General features: G+C 53.0%; 2 protein-coding genes across 5 annotated transcripts in view; one reads left to right on the top strand and one right to left on the bottom strand.

Annotated features, from left to right (window-relative positions):
- SYTL3 (synaptotagmin like 3) overlaps positions 1-352 on the top strand; it is an 84,068-nt gene extending 83,716 nt beyond the window's left edge. For all 4 annotated transcript variants that reach the window (XM_040448743.1, XM_040448742.1, XM_040448741.1 and 1 more), the window contains one exon: positions 23-352. In XM_040448743.1, the coding sequence (XP_040304677.1) occupies positions 23-132 (110 nt within the window). In that variant the 3' untranslated portion in view covers positions 133-352. The remainder of the gene's footprint in view (positions 1-22) is intronic.
- A 275-nt stretch (positions 353-627) lies between these two features.
- EZR (ezrin) overlaps positions 628-21,197 on the bottom strand; it is a 51,195-nt gene continuing 30,625 nt past the window's right edge. Inside the window, 11 exon segments of the mRNA XM_040448744.1 lie at positions 628-1,968; positions 2,087-2,263; positions 2,265-2,339; positions 4,182-4,274; positions 4,625-4,785; positions 5,422-5,552; positions 5,849-6,012; positions 10,894-10,990; positions 18,572-18,718; positions 19,681-19,764; positions 20,345-20,619. Of these exon segments, the coding sequence (XP_040304678.1) occupies positions 1,804-1,968; positions 2,087-2,263; positions 2,265-2,339; positions 4,182-4,274; positions 4,625-4,785; positions 5,422-5,552; positions 5,849-6,012; positions 10,894-10,990; positions 18,572-18,718; positions 19,681-19,764; positions 20,345-20,619 (1,569 nt within the window). The 3' untranslated portion in view covers positions 628-1,803.

The raw sequence follows: 21,197 nt of genomic DNA, 5'->3' as shown, positions 1-21,197 counted from the left end.
TGTCACCTCACTGTCCTCGCAGAGGAAGACGCAGCTGACGGTGTGCACTCATGCTCTCAGTCAGAGCTTCAATGGCAGAAAGTTCTTTCCAGCCCCAATCTGTGGACAGACCTGACACTCATTCTTCACTGAAGCCAAGGTTCCAGTCCGCAGTGGGAGTCTCGAGTGCCACATGCCAGAAGGTGGCTGGACGTGTGGGTGTGGACACTCGCCGGCTGCAGCTGTAGCGAGAACATTCCTCCACACCCCCACGTGTATTTATGTTCAACGGCTGATGGTATAAACATGAGTCTCGGGTTGGTTTTGTGCTGAGGTGTGGAAATGGTCCGATTTCAATAAACGGTCAACACTCCCCTCTGTCCCCCGGTGCTTATCAAAGAGTGAAACTTACGGCATATGCATTTGAAAGAAACATTAAGAGCCCTGGCGGGTGTTAGGTCCCTCGCAGAGGCAGATCCGGCTGCCCCGGGGAGTGCCGAGGGGACCCCTGTTTCGGCTCGGTAAGCGCCAGGGTCCACCCGAGGGGCAGAAGCAGATCTGGAGAGCAGGGCCCCAGCGCCGCTCAGATGCAGAGTCCGACGAGGACCCTCCCACCCTGACACGCAAGTACACACCCATGGCCACGGCTTGCCTTGCACATCTTTTTATTTCTCAATCTGTGGTGCGGGGTTCATCTGCACAGGACTCTTGCCCGGAAAGGAAAAGGACACAGCTGAGCGTGACAGGGCACCCGTGGCGAGACCTGGCATTTCAACAACTTTTCGAGGAAGCGGTAGGTCAGGACAGGCTCTCCTTGTGGGAACGGAGACCGGACCAGGTTGGAAGAGTCCCTTCATAGCTGGGGCCTGAATTATCCGAACAGCATGTGTGCATGGTTTCAAACAAGAAGCTCGGACAGAAAACCGAGCCGTGCATAGTCCGTTACGTGCACAGAGAGCAGAGTGAAAAGTCATGTTCACAGATGTGATTATAGCAGTTAATCAACCTCATCACTGCCCTCACGTCACATCACCTGCCATGGTTGCATGGTTTTTAATATGTAATTCTTTTATTCTGTAAAAGGTAACAAAATATACAGAATGAAACTTTCCCTTTGTAAAACTAATGTTACAAACCCATATTGTCACATATATAAATACTATTCTCGACAGCTGATCATTAATTGGTGTGAGTCCAACAAGGTAGCCCTCTGTTAAGCAAGAAAACAAAAGTTCATCTAAGACTGGAGTGTCCTCCCTGTTGATCCTGAACTGGAGGAGGGGAGGAAGAAAAATCAGTGTGTGCACTGTGTGAGTGCTTTAGACTCGGTTTTCAAGATAATTTTCACCCCTCAAAAAACAAATATACAAAGATGGATCCTTCATAGAAATCAAAAATCAACTTGAGCTAATTTCAAATACAGAAAAAAGTATGGCACAGAATATAAGCCACGATGTGGTTTTAATTACAGGGAATCTTGTATCACACATGCCAGCATGGACTTTACAGGCATCTTTCCTTAATTCAGTCCTGCTGTAGGCAAAGACCAGGAGGTGATTCAATAACAGTAATAATGAAACCAGGCCTGTTTGGCACAATGATACAATTGGGAAAAATAAACCAGGGAAGCGTCCACTGATCCCAGCCCCAGAATATTCCTGCTGACATAACTACTCTCATTTTAAAGGAACTGGACTTCGATGGGGGTGGGGGTTCTAGATTTAAAGAACTACAAATACAAGCTCTGGAGTCTGCCGGCGATACCCCCACAAAGCCCAGATGTGAGGCCCCACCCCTGTGCCCCACCCCACCCCAGTCCTGGCCTCACATGGCCTCGAACTCGTCGATCCGCTGCTTGGTGTTGCCCTGCCGGATCTGACGCAGCGTCTTGTACTTGTCCCGGCCTTGCCTCATGTTCTCGTTGTGGATGATGTCGTTGTGGGTCCTCTTGTTCTCGTCCCTGGCCTGGGACAGCTCGTTGGTCAGGGTCTACAACGTGAAGCAGCACAGGTCAGGCACGACCAGGAGGGGGGGGGGGGGGAGTGGACAGCCCCCGCACCACCCTGGGAGACAGGAGGAGGGGCGCCCCCCGGCCCGCTGCCCTCACCATCAGCTGCCGCTGCACCCGCTCGTTCTTCTCGGCCTCGGTGATGCGCTTCTCCTCATTGCGGTCATCCAAGATGCCCTCGCTCGAGAGCTCGGCGCTGTAGCCCGTGTGCTCTGCGCCCTCGTCCTGCAGGCTGTCCTGGACGTGGTAGCTCACCGGCTCGTAGACAGGGGGGGGGCGGGGGTGGGGGGGCGGTCATCACCAGGTGCAGCTCCTCCTTGGTCTTCACCAAGTCATCCTGGGCTTCTTTGGCCTTTGAAAGTAGTTGGGACACAGGTGACCACTTGTCACGTGGAACCACGTGTTTAGACCATCTTTGGAAGAATCCCCTTTTCTTAAACCAACGAAGGCTTCTGCACCTCGTCTCGCCACTCGCCTCCCCGTCCCCTGGCGGGCTGGGTGCATGAGCCTACGCGACACGGAGCGGAGGAGGGGACCACATGTCCCTGTGCAGGGTCTGACCGGCCTCTTCCCGAGTCTGGGGCTCCAGATCCTCTGAGCAGTTCTCAACCGTGCCCAGGGCACAAAAAAAACTGATGCCAGGGGGTCGACTTTAAGAACCATAGCTTCTTAGGGTGCCTAAGTAGCTCAGTTGGTTGAGCATCCGGCTTTGGCTCAGGTCATGATCTCACGGTTCATGAGTTTGAGCCCCACATCGGGCTCTGTGCTGACAGCTCAGAACCTGGAGCCTGCTTCGGATTCTGTGTCTCCCTCTCTCTGCCCCTCCCCCACTTGCATTCTCTCTCTTAAAATAAATATTAAAAAAAATTTTTTTTAAAAACCCCATACTTTTCTTCTGTGCCTAATTCTAGAATATGTTCATTGTATAGGTTTTTTTTTTTTTCCAACGTTTATTTATTTTTGGGAGAGAGAGAGACAGAGCATGAACGGGGGAGGGGCAGAGAGAGAGGGAGACACAGAATCGGAAACAGGCTCCAGGCTCTGAGCCATCAGCCCAGAGCCTGTCACGGGGCTCGAACTCACGGACTGCGAGATCGTGACCTGGCTGAAGTCGGACGCTCAACCGACTGCGCCACCCAGGCGCCCCTGTATAGGTTTCTTAAAGGGAACTTACTAAACAAGAAACCCTCTAGCCACCAGAAAAAGCCACTATAGTGTTTTAGAGTGCAGCTTTGTTCTCCTTCCTGGTGTGGCCACTCTTCATTAAGCTCCTCACTGCCTGCCTGCACTGTGTTCAAGCACTTTCCTACCTGCCATTACCCCTAAACCTTCCGGCAACTTCTTGGCGGTACAAATAATCATGCCTACCTTGCTGCCACTCCAGCCCTGGAGATGAGCTTAGTTTGAAATCAGCTTTTGCCACTTAATACCTTATAATGAGTGCTTTCTCCAAAACCTAAAGACCGGAGATCTGCATGCAACTTGGATTCGGGGCGTGGGGGCCGAATGGTGAGGGAGGCACCAGGGAAGGACAGTGGGAGGTCCATGTGGGGGGCTGTCACAGCTCAGCAGATGTCTACACGGAACCACATCCAAAGCTCCCCTGGGGACCATGCTTTTCTGCTGGGTGTGGGGGGGACTCCCAGCTGGAGAGACCGGCTCCCCGGACACTGCAGCGGAACATGGTTCTTACTGTTACAGCTACAATTCATTCAACCCTCTGCAGGCTGGTCCTCAGAGCAACCTTACAGGTTGGCTATTAGTCCTGATCTGCAACAAGGAAACTGAGGCTTGGAGAGGTCAGGCCCCTGTCCTATCACACAGGGAGGAACAGAGTGGAGACCCTTGCCTGCATCCCGAGACCTTGAGCCTGGGCCTTTGCATGGTGCCACGCTGCATACGCTAGGGGTCGCGAGAGGCAGGAGGCCTTGGGTGGCCCATTGCCAGGGGCACCCACACAGCTGCGTCTGAAGCTGGCGCCTGATGGGGCAGAACGGTCTGAGGCGGGGGGCGGGGGCACGGCAAGGTGGGCGGAAGTGAACCCGAGGCTCCTTGCTGGGCAGACCGAGCCCGCCCCCGGGAGGGTCTGGCTCATGACGTGGGGCTGGTGTTGGCGGGGGGGGGAGGGGGGGGGGGGCGGCGTGTGCCGCCGGCTGGGGCTGGGTTAGGGTTAGCCCGGAGCGCTCGCACTCACCCTGTGCTGCCACTCCTCCACCTCGTCCTCCTTGCGCCGCCGGGCCTCCTCCAGGAGCGCGATCTTGGCGGTGTACTCGGCCAGCTCCGCGGCCTGGCGGGGCGCACGAAGCTCCGATTACCGCGGGGCCTGTGGCCAGAGCCCTCTTGCCGACGGACGGCCACGCGTTTTGGCAACTGGCCCCGTGGGCAACTCAACCTCGTCCCCGCCTCCTCCCCGGCCGCTGCTGCCCACTGTGTCCTCGAGGCCTCACTCAGAGGACCACGGTGGAACCACCCAAGGTCCACCCACCGGGACGGCCTCTCCCACCAGGCTGAAAGCCCTCGAGCAGGTGGTTTTCCGGCCACGGACACAAAGGACGGATGATACAGCGGGTGTCACTGTGTCATCCCCAGAGGCGGCCTCTCCGTGCTTCAGCCTCGTGAAACTCAGGGAGCTCGTACCAGCTGCTCCTGGCTCTTTATCTGATCCGCTGCCTGCCGCTCCAGCTCTTCCTTGGCCCGCAGAGCGGCCACGCGGTCAGCCTCCAGGCGCTCTGCCTCCTCCTGTGCACGCTTCCTCTCCTCCTCCAGCTGCAGGGCTCTCTGAATCTGGTCCGAGAGTTCTGGAGAGAGGGCACAGACCCAGGACTGCTCGACGGCTTCGGCCAGGGGCCCCGAATTCCCAGCCCAGAGGCACAGGATGGGGTCCGGGGCGGGAACCACCCCATGGGCTACAAAGCACTGCACCGGGGCCTCTGCTTCCACGGACACCGAAGGGAAAAGCACTCTGGGGCGCGTTCCTGCTGCGCACATCGTCATCCTCACCGTGGTCAGAAACTGCTGCGCAGGGTTTCTCCCTCCTGGCCAGGGCCAGGCTCTCCTGGCAAATGCAGAAACTGCACCGCCTGCCCAAGTTTTAGTTTCTAAGACGGACCAGGGCCACGTGGCATGGTTTGGGCAGTCACTAGCTGTGTGACCTTGGGCAAACTGTTTTGCCCGCTAAACAGGAAAACGGGGGTAACTCAGCACTAACCCCAAAGGAGTGAGGAATGGAAATTTAAAAGGATGATGTGCAGAAAGCACTTAGAACCGTACAGAACCACCCGATCCAACCCCTCGTCATCGGCTCTGGTCCGTGAGCCTCTACTGTGGGTGCCGTGTTCACCGGAGACCATCCTGGCTGTGAGTGTACTGCCCGGCCACGTGGCCCTCGCCACGGGGACGCTGGCCTATGGCAAAAGTGCCCAGCACACACCCACCCTTCTCTGCCTTCTTGGTTTTCTGCTCAAAGTCCTGCAGCCTGAGCATCAGCTCCTCCTTCTCCCGCATCATCTGCTCCTTCTCTCTCTCCACGGTTTCTCTCCTCTTCTTCTCGGTTGCCCCGTGGGGCGGGGGGGGGGGGGGGGGGGGCCCCACGGGAAGGCTAGGAGCTGGCAGGCACTTGCCATGTCACCAGCGCCCAGTCCAGGACCGCCCTCCAATGGAAGGGACTCCGCAGTGGCAGCAGCGACCCCCGGCGCTCCCGCCCCGGGGCCCTCCTGCTGCCCGGCCCGCAGCGAGGCAGCTCCACCCTCGTTGGCCAGGTGAGGTGCCCGTGGCTCCTCCGATGGGGAAGGGCCCGGGTGTCCCGCGGGCAGTGAGCCCAGGCAGACGCCGCCCCGCCCCGCTGGCCTCCCGCCCGCTCACCGCTCCAGCTGCTTCTGGTGCTTCTCCTCCCGCGCCTGAGCCTTCATCTGTTGCACCTCGATGGTGTCGGGCTTCCTGCGGCGCATGTACAGCTCGTGATTGCCCATGCACAGCTGCAGGATCCGCTTGTTAATTCGCAGGCGGGGGGCATAGAACACGAAGTCCTACAGAACAGAACAGGGCCGACCCTCAGGGGGAGCTCCCTCCTCTGGCTGTCTTCTTCCAAACCCGACTTCACAAAGTTCCGGATAACCTTTTCCAAAAGGACAAATGGGGCCACAATGGGGCTTCAAGGAAAAGCCAGGGACAACAAGTGGCCAGACAGAAAGTCCCTGGTGTCACCGGATTTGGATTCTCCGGAACAAAGGGAGCAAGTGTGTGTGGTCTTTGCGGGTGTACACGCGCACTGAAACCCCTCTGGCTGGACTACGAAGCCCCTCTCTAGGACAGGGGGTCTTACGGCCTTGGGAAACCCAGCACCCCGATTCCCGCGCTGCCTGATCTGCAGGTAACACCCATCCCCAGCAACCCCAGAGCCACCATCTCCAAGTCTTGCCTGGGGTGCGGCTGGTCTCCCTGCCTCAACCGTCACCTCCTACACTGCCACCAGCTGTCAATCGGGTCACTACCAGACGCCTGACGCCAGCCTGTTGAGCTCCAGGACCAGGTACAAATGCCGTGGCCGGGCACGTGTGTGTGGAGGCTTCTGGCTCCGGCTCCAGCCTACCCCTTGTTCACCTGAACTGCACTTCCGTGCCCCCAAGCAGATTTGCTCAAAGCATCTCTGCTACTTGGGAAGTATTGTCCAATCCCATAAGCCCAGGGGTACCGGCACATCAGGAGACGGCATGAAGCCATCATCTCCGGTCTCTGCAACCCCTCCCGTGCCCCCTGCACTTGAGGGGGTCATCCACACTTTCCTCGGCTGACTTGTATTGGTCTCCATCTTCCACTGGACAGGCACCTCCCTTGCCAGCAGGCCTGTGTTCATCCATCTCTGTCTCAAGGACCCAACTAATACCCTGTATTTACCAGGTGCTGGAGTTTACACAGCGCTGCCACGGCTGAGCCTGTGGCCTTGAGTGAGTCATTTCCTCTGAGGCTGAACACCGTCAGCTGCACAGTGGGGAGGACAGTAATCTAACTGACTGCTGAGAAGATTAACTCAGATCCTGTTTGTCAGGACTCAGAATGGGGTCTGGCAGGACAGGAGTTGCCTGGTACACAGAGGCTCAGACAGAGTGCTGGTTGCCTTATGAAAGTGGAACCTTTTTGAAGAGAACAGACCAAACAAAGCATCCAAGAAGGTTAGGACTATGAGCACAGAAGTCTGGGATGTGCCACAGGGTGGACACACGACTTCGCCTCCGAGCTCCAGCTACTGCTGTGATTAATGCAGGGGATGGGAGGGGAGAGAGGGTTTAGAAACTCCGGTGAGAAGTTGTTTTTAAATGCCAGTCTGCTTCCGCTTTTTTCCCCTTTCTCTTCTCAGTACGGGGCTCCTGGCATCCAGATTCTGACCAGGGGAAGGGCAACAGGGGAAGGGTGGATGAAACAAAGACACAGCAGCTTCTGCAACCCGAAGGGACATGCCACTGAGCTGAGCAACACACCCCCGAAGCCCTATGTAGCCTCTCTGTTTTTTCATCTGTGCCAGAAATGCTGGAAAGACAGTGATGTTGAACCCGAGAGCCCAAGGAGTTCCCGGGGGTGGGGGGCTCTCCTCGGGCTTCCACACACTTGTGACAAAGTCACCGGGTTTCCCAGGGAGTGTCTGCAGAGCTGGGAGAAGCAGGTGTGTTCACCGCGCACCTATCTCTGGTTACACAAGAGAAAACGATCTTCTGTTAGGGCCGCGCGGGCATGCCACCCAAAAAGATGTCGGCTGTGGCTAAGCGTTGCAAAGGAGCCCCGATTAGCACCAACTCCTCCTTACAAAGACGTCAAGGGACAGAAACTGCGGTAGCATCATGGCGGCAGGTGATCCCGAGTCAAGCTCTGCACACAGCCTGAGAGCAGAGGAAATTTCCTACGCTGCCTTTGAAGGAGGCTGGTTTCCGACTTCAAGTTAAAAACAAAAACTGAAACCAGTATTTATTTAAGGATTTCTAAATCCAAGTACCCAGCCCACGCCTCCTCATGCAAAACCACAACACCAACTAGACCTGGGGCGGACTTTCCCAACCCTGGAGAGAACGGACGTCCTAAAACCTGAAACTCGAGGCATGAGGCGAGTTCAAGGGAACGGATCCAAGTCCCTAAGGATACAAGAGAAGGAGATGGAAACGCAAGTGAAGCGAGGAGCTGCGGGAGCCTCCAGGAGGCCGCCCTCGACTGAGGGCAGAGCTGCTCCCGGGGAAACGGTGGTTTTCCAAAGTTAAACAGGTAGCTGCCGGAGCCCTCACTCTTCCACAAGGCCACAGGGACAAAAAGCCCTTTTTGAAGGAGGCAGAGCCGGTCTCTGCCCCCGCAGGATGACCGGGCAGGGGGCGGGCTCCGAGCACTCTCGGTGCCCCAGCCCACCGTGCAGTGTCCCAGCAGGCAGAGGAGAGCCAGCTTTTATAAGGGACACGCCCGGTCGCTGGGAGCACGGGCTACAGTGGCTCGTCTGTGAGCCTGCCACGGAAACTGCCCTCCACGGGTCAGCCTCAGCAAAGGAATCCTAAGCCACACCAGCGAGCCAGCCCGGACCTCTGGCGTTTCCTTGTCTGTCTCCTGGGCCAACGGGATTTTCTATGGCCCCGGGCACGGGGCCAGAAGCGGAGCAGTGCCGCAGAGGCAGGAAGGAGCACAGCGACCCTGGCGAGGTGCAGAGGGGGACGGGGACGCGTCCCCTTAAACCAGCTCCTCACTTGGAACCCCTGCTCCCCACCCCCCCGACAGGAGCCTGACAAGGTCGGCCTTCTTGGTGAGGCAGTCCCAACCACCTGGAGCAGTCACACCGTCCCCCGTCCCCTCACCCTGATTTGTTACTAAATATAACCGCACTGTCGAATTCACCGCCGGAAAGCGCGGTACTTGTTTTCATCCGTCTCTTGCACTAGAACGTGGACCATGAGGACAGGAACCCCATGCTGTGTGCACAATCCTACAAGAGCCTGCTCACAGTATGCCACCAACCAGTGCTTCTCTCGCCTTTTCTTTAATCAGCGGCCCCACACAGAACTAGTATGTAGTAAAAGTATGCTCAGCTGATTCAACCTTTGCTTGGAATTTTAAGATCAGGAAATATTCGGGAGGGAGGCAAACCATAAGAGACTCAACTACTGAGAACTAAAGGGTTGATGGGGGGTGGGGGAGAGGGGAAAGTGGGTGGTGGGCACTGAGGGGGGCACCCGCTGGGATGAGCACTGGGTATTGTATGGAAAGCATTTGACAGTAAGTTTAAAAAAAAAAAAAAAAAAGGAAATATTCTTCAGGTTTTCAAAAGCTAAACTTAAGCCGAATTAAGAAACGCACGCGCATGCGCGCGCACACACCCCCCCCCCCCCACACACACATTAATCCTTAAGTAGTCAGTCCAGTATTCTTGCTTCTGCCAAACTTCTTTAAACAGTTCTGAAAACTGAGCACTACCCTATGGGCAGACGGCAGCCTACCCAAGGACTTGAGGGTCTTCTCACTGTCTCAACTGCCCCACCTCAGGGCCCATGGTAACATGGGGACACTGTGACCCTTGGGCTGCGATGCTGCATGTTAACGTGGCCTGTTACCATGGAGCTCGCAACTCGGTATTAAATGCTGCTTTAATTGTAAATAACTGGGGAACTACCCACAGAGTAGGGGGTCAAGAGTTTACAAACAGCAGGAAACGTTTTCAATAAAGGAGAAAATACTTTCACAAACAGCGTCAAGACCTGTTTTTCACTTATGCCAGACTAACTGATACATGGGGAGGGGCAGTTGGACAATAATGCAGCTCACTGTTCCACGTAGGTCACTTGTTGCCCAGCGGGGCCCCAGCCCAGGAAGGCTCCCGACGCCCTGGCCTGGACCACAGCCCATGCTGGCCTCTCTAAGCCCAACACTGTAACCAAGACACAAAGTCCTTTACGATCTACAGTTCTGTAAAAATCGTAACAGGCTCACGGGATGAGAGAATCCTTTAAGTGACAGTTTTAAGAACCAGATTTCTGATTAGAAGACAAAATCCTCACTCATTCCGTCACACTACGGCATGTATGTCTCAAATTTTCTCACCAAATAGCTGAAAGCTTACACGTTAGCAGAATCAACGATAAAACCGAATGCATTTCCCGCACACACCAGTCTTTGCGGTTGTTAGTTAACAGTCTACGTTCTTCAGACTGCAGGAAATGAAGTCCCTTTTCTAGCTAAGTCCTCCCAGGAAGAGTGTCCCACCAGCCTCATCTCTGCGAGGACCCACTTCCCACATCAGCTCCAACGCGAAGGCACCTGCATAAGGCGCACTGGAGGGGGCAGAAGGTGCTTGGAGAAAAGCAGAGGGGCACAGTCCCGGAAGAGAATGTAGGTGGGGGACAGGAGGACCCGCGGTGCCCTGGATGCAGGTGTGACTTTTCGTAATGCAGTAAATTGCAAAGACGGCTCAGAAAGCCAACTCGGGCCCTTGAGACTTGTGCCCCAACTGGCTTCCAGGGAGGTGCCGACGAGAGCCCCCACCCCAAGTACACCATCTGGAGGCAGGTTGGTTTTCCACAGGAAAACGAACATTTCACAAGCCCAGAAATGCAACCTTTCATGAAATGCTTATCATTTGGTCAATGACTCAGAACTGTCCTTTTCTTCATAAGGAACGAAGACCATTTGAAAACTTAGGGGACACAGTCAGCTAGCTTTTGACAGACACCTGGGCCCCAGCGCACCTCTCCTGTAGCAGTCAGTCACATGATGCAAGGGGTCCTTGACCCTCAGTGTAACCTGCTGGCAGTTTGTTTACCCTGTACCACACAAGGGATCCTGCATATCACCAGCTCCTTGTCCCAGAGAAATCAGACTGTTACCCGGAAAACATAGTTGGCTATAAGAAAACCATAACCCCTCGCCTAGAATTCAAAGAAACTTACAGGAGCCTTCTTGTCGATGGGCTTAATGACAAACTTTTTGTCATTGAAAGAGATGTTCCTGATTTCACTCCACGGAAAGCCAATCTTTGGGGTCAACCTGAGGTTAAAAAAGAGGGAAGGGGATAGTTAGATGTGTATTTGGATTGCAAATCTACTCTTAGAATTTTTGCTTCAATTTGAAAAAGTATAAAGCCCAGGAAGCACAGTATATAACACACGTTGTTACCGGAGTTCCTACCTGTGCTAGGTGAGGTCAGGTCCAGGCTCCAGCAGACCTGCACCAGGCCGCCCCAGCCAGTAAGCTCCAGGTCAACTCGGATTCCCAACCCGGTGCACCCTTTCACCCTGTGACAGCTTGCCCAGCCATCTCCTGTAGCCTAACTGGGTCCTTGTGCCCAGAACCCCACTTCTAGTCACTGGGTCTGATTCATTTCCCTTGTAGTCAATCCATTCTCCTCTAAACTGCCAACACAGGAATCCTATTTCCATAGGATGGAATCCAGGGGCCTCGACTTAGCATCCAAGAGGCTTCCGATCGAGCTCCTGATTCACACCCAGGCCCTCAACACCCGTCCCACGGCCCACCTGGCCAGTAGAGCTCCCTGCTCTACACCACAAACATACACCCTCAGGCCGGCTCAGCCTCCTTCAACAGCCTTGCCTCTTCTTGACCTGTAGTCTCTTGTGCTACATCAACTATTCTCTTCGTGTTTTCCCAATTCCTCCGTTTTTATTGAGCTCTTTGAAGACCAGGCAGGTAAGCTTTCTGATGTCAAAGTTCATGTCTTAGGTTTTCTAGGCATGCTGTACTCAGAGCGGCTGCTTGCTGATGGAAACGGGAAAGTGCCTGGTGTGCTTCCACTCCAAGAGTGCCTTGCTCATTTTCTGTGGGCATCATCTGTCCATGGCCGCAAGGGGGGTACTGAAGTCCCTACTCTTACCTATTGTGGTCTATTTCCCCTTCATGTGTCAGAACTTGCTTATTGTATTAGGTGCTCCAGGGCTGGGTGTGCATGTATTTACAGTTGTTTGAGGTCCCTGATGAGGATTTGGTATGGACTCTGCTCTTCTGAGTCTCATCTTAGGGGTGCATGGCATGTTCACCCGGCTGGCCAGACACCCTCCCGTGTCCTCCTCCAACTTCTATGACAGCACGAGGCCCACAACCCCCTGAGGAAAGCCCCAGCACTTCCCTGCTTGGTCGCTACTAGCCGACCACTGGCTCAAACTCTGGCTCTTTAGCATTCCCAGGAGAAGTTCTCCAGAGGGTTAAGACCAACCACATGGCTCTTACCACACGACCCGCCCCTGTTCTTCATCTCTTTCGCCCTATGCTTTCAACATATTACCATGGACACAGTCTAGAATGACAGACCCTCAAACCACCATCCAAAGATCCTACCATCAAAACCCAACCTTTCCCCCAGTTCATAAAAACTTTCAATTTAGAAAATAAGCAGAGATGGACAGAAACCAATTGCCTACCAACACGTTTAAATAAAAACTGATGGGCAATGTAGGTTTGCTATGACAAGCCAGGTCAAGGTGGCAGGGTGGCTTCTGATGGCCAAGAGAGGACACCCAAGCCTCACAGATGGCTCTTCTGGGACACAGCAGTTCCACACACCTGGAGGAATGAGGTCAGGGCACTGGCCAGTCCTTTTTGGCATTCGCCTTTTTACAGCTCTGTCCTCCAGGGTCACCAATGCCTGCTGAAACGTACCTGGCCAACATGCCTCACACAGTCAGACATGTAAGACGTTCACTCTGCTACTGAGCAAAGAGGTGACGTTGCTTGCAGGCCTCTGAGCACCAGAAAGGAACTCAGGATACCACCTAGTCCCACTGCTGGCTTTAACCCAGGTCCTTACATGGCTGTAAGAGGGACAACAGGTAGACATCTGCTGCTTCGTAGCACCCGCTCCACAGCACGAGGCCTCTCTGCTAGCTCATTTCTCACCTGTGCAGTCACCACTGCAGCCAGATTTCCAACACTCAGAATGCCAAGGAGGCAAGGATCTCAGGTGCTCAGTTTTTGTTTTGTTTTTTTTTTTGTTTGTTTGTTTTTTTAAGATTCTGCCTCTTCTTTTTAAGTTTATTTTGAGAGAGAGTGTGCATACATGTGTGAGTGGGGGAGGTGCAGAGAGAGAATCCCAAGCAGGCTCCGGGCTATCAGTGTGGAGCCTGATGCGGGGCTCAAACCCTCAAACTGTGAGATTATGACCTGAGCCGAAATCAAGTGTCGACCTAACTGACTGAGCTGCCCAGGCAGCCCTGAGGCTTCTAGCTTTATATGGGGTTCTCAAAACAATTCTAATCCCAGAAAACCTGGACCTTCAGGTTAGACAGACATCTTTCTTTTAATTTTAAGGATTGGGCGTCCGGTCACCATGCCCTCCAGCCCTCTGCTTGCTTTCTGAGGTGTCTGTAAAGTCTATCTTTTTAAGACTCTGGAACCTCATATAACGGTTTACAGCCGTTCAGAAACCTAACTGTAGGATCAGAGATGGGACTACGTATTTTTTTTAAAAATGGGATTCTCCAAACAGGGACCAGAGCTCTTTAGAGAAACAGCTGATTCCAGGGCTGGAGGAGGAAAAGTACAAGATGATCCTGGAACATCTTGAGGAGCCAGGAAGTAAAGAAGTGCTCAAAAAAATAACGGGGTCTGTCTGGGGTGCCTGGGTGGCTCAGCTGGTTGAGCGACTGACTCTTGGGACTCTTGGTTTCAGCTCAGGTCATGATCTTGCAGTTTTGTGGGTTCAGGCCCCACATCGGGCCCTGTGCTGACAGAGTGGAGCCTGCTTGGGATTTGCTCTCTCCCTCTCTCTGCTCCTCCCCCACAAATGTTCTCTCTCTCTCAAGATGAATAAACAAAAAAAAAAAAAATTAAAAATGGGGTCATATCAAAAGGGCACAGGAGCCAACTCGAAAGGGATCCTAAAGGCAAATCTTAATTTGAACAAAATAATAATGGTAATAGATTATAGCCTGTAGAATAAAACATCCATGAGTAGAAAACTGACTCTGTTCAGAAACCATACATGTAAAAGAAATGTTCAGGTTTTTTTTTGTGTGTGTGTGGGGGGGGATCACTGTTTCCTCAAAACCAAAGTAATAATTGTTTAAGACTTGCGAATGGATGCTAGAAGAGATTAAAGTATAATGAGAAACAGGGTATTTACATAGTTCCCAAGTGTCTGCCTGAAATGTACTTACTGACCACAAAGGGAAGGACAGTAACTTCACAAAGAAGCCTGGCAGACAGCACCCTGACCAGACACCAAAGTTAACACCACCAGCAGTGGTAAAATATTCCCACACCACGCACTGCCTCGTGAGAGGCCCCGGGAAGGCATGACAGACCTCTGTGGGATTCCTGCCCAAAGCGCAAAACTCAAATCTAACTGAGAAAACACGACACAGATCCAAGCTGAGGGACTTTCTAAAGAGTTAATGGCCAGTAGTCTTCCCAAAGTGTCAAGGTCAAGACTGGGGAGGAGGCAACTAAGTGCAGGTGTGAGTCTGGGCAGGATCCTGGGGCAGAAAAAGGACGTTAGTGACAACCGGGCAAAATGGAAATAGGGTCTGTATATTGTGAAAAGCATCGTGTCAACACGGACCTGGACTGTGGTTATGTAAGATGTTAACACATGGAGCAGCTGGCTGAGGGCATATGGGAATTCTTCATACCTGCTACTTTTGGAACAATTTTAAAGTCTGAAATGATGTCAAATGAAAAAAAATAAATGGCTAAAAAATTTAAATTCAAAGTATGCAGGTGGGGGGAGTGAGGATACTGTTCTTCTGTATCGTGACAAGAGTCTGAATTTTTCAGGCACATGTCTGTTCAAACTCAGCAAATGGGGCTGCCTGGGTGGCTCAGTACATCAAGCGTCCAATCTCATCGTTCTGTGACTCCGGGCCCTACGCTGCGCTCTGCAATGACAGTGCAGAGCCTGCCTGGAATTCTCGCCCTCTCTCTCGCCCCTCCTCCGTTCTTGCTTGCTTGCTCTCTCTCTCAAAATAAACAAACTTAAAAAAAATAGACTCAACAAATGAACACTTAAGAAGTGTGCATTTCAATGTACTTGAATATTACATCAAACAAAAGACAAGCACGAAGAGCTCTAGTCAACAACATGCATTTTGGGGAAGGCACACAGATGCCTGCAATTTACTCTGAAATGTATCTGGAAGAAAGGGGCCCGAGGTTGCAGTGACGCGAGGCTGAGCAGTGAAGCGCTAAGGACAGAATCTCTGCAGGCACGGGACATTCACAATAAAATCCCCTCCATGTTGTGGTTTGCTTGAAATTTTTCATTAAAAACATTTAGGGGGCGCCTGGGTGGCGCCGTCGGTTGAGCGTCCGACTTCAGCCAGGTCACGATCTCGCGCTCCGTGAGTTCGAGCCCCGCGTCGGGCTCTGGGCTGATGGCTCAGAGCCTGGAGCCTGTTTCCGATTCTGTGTCTCCCTCTCTCTCTGCCCCTCCCCCGTTCATGCTCTGTCTCTCTCTGTCCCCAAAATGAATAAACGTTGAAAAAAAGAAAAAATTAAAAAAAAAAAAAACAAAACATTTAGAAAAGGTCTGGGGTGTTGGAAGGGGCCGGAGGTCACTGTGGGCTCCACAGACGGCTCTGCGGGCACTCCTACAACAGAAGCAAACATCCTGATCTGAACCAGCAGGGGCCGATCCAGGCGTGCCGCCACCTCTTGGCAGGGCAGGCGTGTCAAGGAACTGTCCCCACGCATCCCTTGTGCCCACCTCCTGCCAGCCACTCCTAACCAGGTCCTACCGCTTCTCCCTCGGCCCTCATGCACATCCAGACACGCAGAGGCCAAACCCTCCTCTCCGCCAGTCTGAGGGGAACTTTTAAACTCAGTACTCTCAGTGGATTAGCTGTATTCCCTTCAACGGTCTCTTCCGGAAATCCTGTTCCCTTCCGGAAATTCTGTTCCACGTTCAAGTTAGGGCTCCAAAGACCAGAAAGGAGAGAAGTATCTGACAATTGCATATCTGGTAAAAGAAAACTCCCACAAATCCAAAGAACTGCCTTTTGCTCTCCTCTCTTAAATAGGTAACCTGTTAGCACTAAGGCACAAAGATGTAACATACACACAAAAAGGGGGGGTGGGGGTGGAGGCAAAATTAACATATCGTGCCTATGAGCGTAATTTTAGAAACTGGAAATAATTTCTTAAGTATCTACATGATAAATAAATACTATATATACTGTATTACAGTTTTACGATCCTGTACTGCATATACTATATGCTGTAGTATACGTATGCTGTATATAACCAGTATGCTATAGAACCTAACAATAACCACTGGCTTACTATATACATAATAAAGCTAACAAAAGTATAGATCAGTGTGTGTGATTTACCACTCTGAGCGAGAGATTTAAGGGAGAAAGACACTGGTCCTTGTTTGGCCCCAGCTTGTCTACAGCCCTCTGCAGCATTCGCTCCCTTCAAGGGCCCAGAGAGTCACACGGCGCAGACTCCTGCCCCTGGGAGGACCAGGAAGGCTGCAAGGAGAGGAGGGTGGGGGAGGGTGAGCCCTGGGAGCACAGAGGTGCTCTCGCAGGACTGAAAAACGCGGGGGCAAGGGCGCACTCCTCTCATGGTTCTGTTTTGGGTCTGACGATGCCAGGTAGGATCACATAACACACTAATGGGAACTTCCTTTGCTCCCTCTTCATCTACGGTTTACGGAATGAAAAAGACTAAGATGCTTTCTGTCCCATGCGTTCCCACTCCGTGGTTACGTACACACTGAAAAGGGACCTCAAGAGACATTTCCCAACCAGGATATATTTAGTTCTAAAAAGGGATAATAAAGGTATATTTGTTTATCTGCAGGTGCACTAAGTCTCTCATCGCCCAACTTACATACTCAAAAGATCCAATTTCTCACTTGAACAGCGCTCCACGAACATCAGTTCTCACTGCTGGCCCTGCACTGAGGGGGGTAACCCAACACCCGCCACAGCCAGGACTTGTCCCAGCGCGGCTCAGGCTCGAGGCAGGGTCCTGCTGGCGCCGGTAAGCAAGCTGTCCATCCTTGCTGGCGAGGAGAACCACCTGGGCCCGCTGGTGACCGAATGTCTGGCTAAGTGTTTCTTCCTAACTGAAAAGAGGGGTGCCCTCTGAGGCAGAAGTGAGGTCGCCCTACGCCCCAGTCTTTGTTGGGGAGAAGACCCCTTTGAGAGGACTGTCAGTTTCACTGGTAAACTGGGGGTGGGGGCAGAGGGAGGAGAGCAGGGATCGACTGAATGAGCCGTGCAACTCTAATTTTTACTTGGGAAAAATTAACATTTAACGTGGGCTGGAGGTAGTTACCAGCTGACATCAGCAAGTTCCTGCCCGTGGCTGTTTCCTGCAGCTGGAAAAACCTGTCCGGACAGCCCCGGCCACGGCTATGTTACAAAATCTGCTCATTCAAGAAATGAGTGCAGAGACACAGGCAGTTTCCCACACACGTTCCCACGAGGGCACCGAGTTCTCACTGTGTGTGCACCACCCGCTACCAGCCACCACCCTCCAACTGAGGCGCCTCCGGACGGACCAGGCGCTGGTTTCTGGAGTCTCCCGGACCGTTGACGTTTCCCTACAACACTGCTGCCAGCACACTTGGGGAAGCAGCACACCAGGAGTCCTCAATAACTCACTTCTAGATTCTTGGGGGAGTTCCTGCCATTCTCTGATAAGCATATCAGGTCCTACACCGTAACCAGAGTTCTCCCTGACTGGAACCATAACTTCCAGTAAGAGTGACTGTCCTCCTCCAATTCTGGCACTCCCCTGCCATGGGCCTCTGCCTGACCCAAGTCAAAGGTATCCGTACCCTGGGTTCTGGCAAGAAGACAGATTCTTCACGTGACATCACCAGTCGCGGGCAGCAGCATGCCCTTCATGGAGGCCAGAGAGAGGGTTTTGGGGGGGTCCGAGAGCCCGGACATGGAGAAGAGCTGCGACGGGAGGAGATGTGTTCTCCACAGACACCATGGAGACCTTGCCCCCGCTGACTCAGATCTTTTTCTCTGGCAGCTCCCTGGCAGAAAGCAGACACCCATGCGCAGTGTCTGTAACCACAGGGAAGGGCAAAGGAAGCCGCAGGGCCCAGCTGGCTCCACGCTGGCTCTGGCTCTTGCAGACCTTACTCAACGCACACAGCTAGCACGGGGCAATTAGATACTCTCACAGGCTCAGAGGATTTAGCTAAACTGTCTGTACATAAGCCACTGTTTACAGAACCTGAAGGTCTCTGATAGCACTGTAACCATCCCTGGTTGGATTAGCACAAGCCTTAAGCCACCAGCACAGCTAGGGCTGCCTGGGTGGTATCTGTGGGTGTGCTGGTGCCTATGGGCAGCTGGTGGCCGGGCCTCAGCAGATGGGCAGGGGAGGCCTTCCTGCAGCTCCGGCATGTGGGGTCACGGGTCAGCACACACCAGGGCTAGTGAACAGGCTACAGTGACGGAAGAGAAACGGCAAACACCTCGAGCTGACCTTGGACACAACGTGGGCACATCACAGCTGAAAAGCGCTTAAGAGAGTCACGCGCTAGACAAATGTGTCAAAACACACTACACACACAGATGCCATTTTCTCCACCGTTTCCAGCCCCGATACCCCACCCACCGAAGATAATTACAAAGTTCAACTCACTTATCATCTTTCTCATAAATATTCAGTCCGAGGGCATCAACTCCAAGCCAAAGGTCTGTTCCCTTCTTGTTTTTGATCTCAAAGTAATTGATCCCATACATTTCCAGGTCCTGGGCAATCTTCAGATACTCCAACATGGCACTGTCTCTGGCGGGCAGAACAAACAAGCGTGGTCATTAGAGCCGCGTCCCGAGCCATGAATCCACCAGGGTCTTCGGCCTCAGGCAGGTCGTACAGGGTGGGCCCACAGCCGTGGCTTAGCGGCTGCCCCTCTGCTGACTGTCCACGCCTGCGCCCCAAGCTGTCCTGGATGCTGACCACCGATGCGCTTCAGACATTCTGAAAGGACTGAACGGACTCATGCTGCTTTCTCTGGACACAAAGATCTTCCTTTTAAATCGTATCGGTAGGCACGATCTTTCTCTTGCCCACACACTGCTGCAGGGACTCCCACTGTCTATTTCACCAGCACTTGCCACTTAGGCTTTGAGTCCCTTCCCTCCAACAAGAGATGCCTGGGGCAGAGGATACTCGAAGGACACAACGGCTGTGAGGCCCAAACTGTAAATGAGCTTCTGAGGCTGTGTGGAGGGACACAGAGAATTGCTCGTGAAGCCCGAGATGAAGAATCCAGGGCAACAGAATGTGGCCACGTCTTACACCTAATAGCCACATGTCACATCATGTCCCTCCTTCATGCTCCCTGAATAGCAAGGGGTTCTCACTTGGGATCAATTTTTTCCCATTTATACACCTTTGAAAGGAAACACTTTACAGACAATGAACAAGCCACCACCTCTACGACAGGAAAGAAAAATAATGCTCTTTCCCCCTTGACTAGAACAGTGTTTTAGACACAGGACGGTCTCTCCTCTAAAACAAACAAGGGAGAAGACTTTAGGGCCTTAAGCTTGAACTAAATTGCTTCTTACCCCAGTCAGGAACACCCGGCTTTATTTAGGGAAAACCTCCTGTGCAACCATTACCTTTCACTGCTCTGTGGCACCCAGGCTGCAGCCCCGTGGGTTTCCTGAAGCACCACCCTGGGGACCCCAACTGAACTCCATGCAAAGGAGCCAGGCGGGAGGGAGGGGCCGCCCAGCACTCACTTGAGCATCCCGCGGTGCTCCGCGTGCCACACCTGGATCCGGTCCTCCCACTGGTCCCTGGTGAGCTTGTGCTGGTCCATGACTCTGGGTTGCAAAGGAAGAGGGCACAGAACTGTCACCACAAAGGGCCACAGAAGGCAAGCAGCAGGCCACTGCTCACCTGCAAACCTGAGTTTTCTTTCAAATAAGACCACACAGTGTTTCTACTTCCTGATGTGTAGCATTTCTGACCATTAACGACCTGAAAGACTTAGAACCTGGAATGAGACATACCCAGTCTTGCTGGAGAATTTTAAAAAGGTATTTTATATTTTAAGGGGCCTCTTCTTCCAAAAGGGGTAATTTATGTGACCATCAGTGAATACAAACAGATTTAATGGGGCCAAATCATTATACGCTAGGGAGAGCTAGGAATAGTCCCCGTCCTGCTTTATCACAGACCCTGTACAGGTGGATCAGTGCCCGAGGGGAGGCCATGGCGGGTCAGCGTCTACACCGGCCAGAGCACACGCGGGCCAGCAGGCAGATTAGCGGGTGCTAGAGCCCCAGCCTCAAGAAGCATTTACCCCTGTGCTTGCCGACTGCTTCTGCTCACACACGCCACCTATGCCCTTCAAGGGTGCAACCCGCCGCTCTCGTCCAGGCCTGGCCACCCTGTGCTCACCTTTGGGGGATCAGCCGCTCAGAGCTGAGGTACCCAGACTTGTGCGTTTCTTTGTTATAGTCTCCGAACTTGGCTTGCACAGCATAAGAGCCCAGGAGCACTGCGGTCTCAGGAGGACAGTAAATCTCATCGCTGAGAATTCCCTCCTTCACTTGGAGGAAGAAAAGCTTCTGTGTGATGTCCTGGATGAGCTCCTCAGACACATCTTCAGGGTAGAACTTTGCCCGGAACTTGAATTGGAGAGGATTCTCCTTTCTGACCTCCTGTGCAGACACCTGGACGACAAAAGCCAAATGCCCTCTGCAAGTGTAGAGGATGAGACCAACCCCCCCCCCCCCACCCCGCTCCCTAAACACAGGTCATAACCACCAGGTCAAAAGGATCATGCAGGCCAGTTTTCAGGAGATAGCGTTCACTCCAAAAGTCACCTTTTTAGCACATAAGAAAAGGCCAGTTAAAGTCCTATCGCCCTCCCATACTCAGCTGGAAGTCTAGCAGCAGCCAGTTAGGGACTCACCAAGCCACTAGAACCAGCCCCAACTTCTGGGAACAATGTTACCAATTCCAGAGAACTCAAATTTAGAAAGGGCCTGCCTAGTGACCTGTGAACCTGGCATCTGCCCGCGCGGCCAGTCGAGCCATGAGCCACGGAACTTATGTTTAGTAACTGCTCATGTACCCCCCTGCCCATTGCCATCTCTAATTGCCCTCAGGCTTACTGTAGTAATATGGGAGGAAGATGCAGGTTTGGGAAAAGGGACATTTTCAAACTGTGTGGAGAAAACACATTTAAGCTTCCTGCTTTTCTTTACAGTTGTTAATGGAATTATCCAGTCTTTCGAGTTGAAAGATA

This window comes from Herpailurus yagouaroundi, unplaced genomic scaffold (assembly GCF_014898765.1).
Source record: "Herpailurus yagouaroundi ecotype Mexico unplaced genomic scaffold, PumYag 198, whole genome shotgun sequence".
NCBI lineage: Eukaryota > Metazoa > Chordata > Mammalia > Carnivora > Felidae > Herpailurus > Herpailurus yagouaroundi.
Note: the sequence above shows the minus strand (reverse complement) of the source record. Positions and strands in the feature narration are given on the sequence as shown.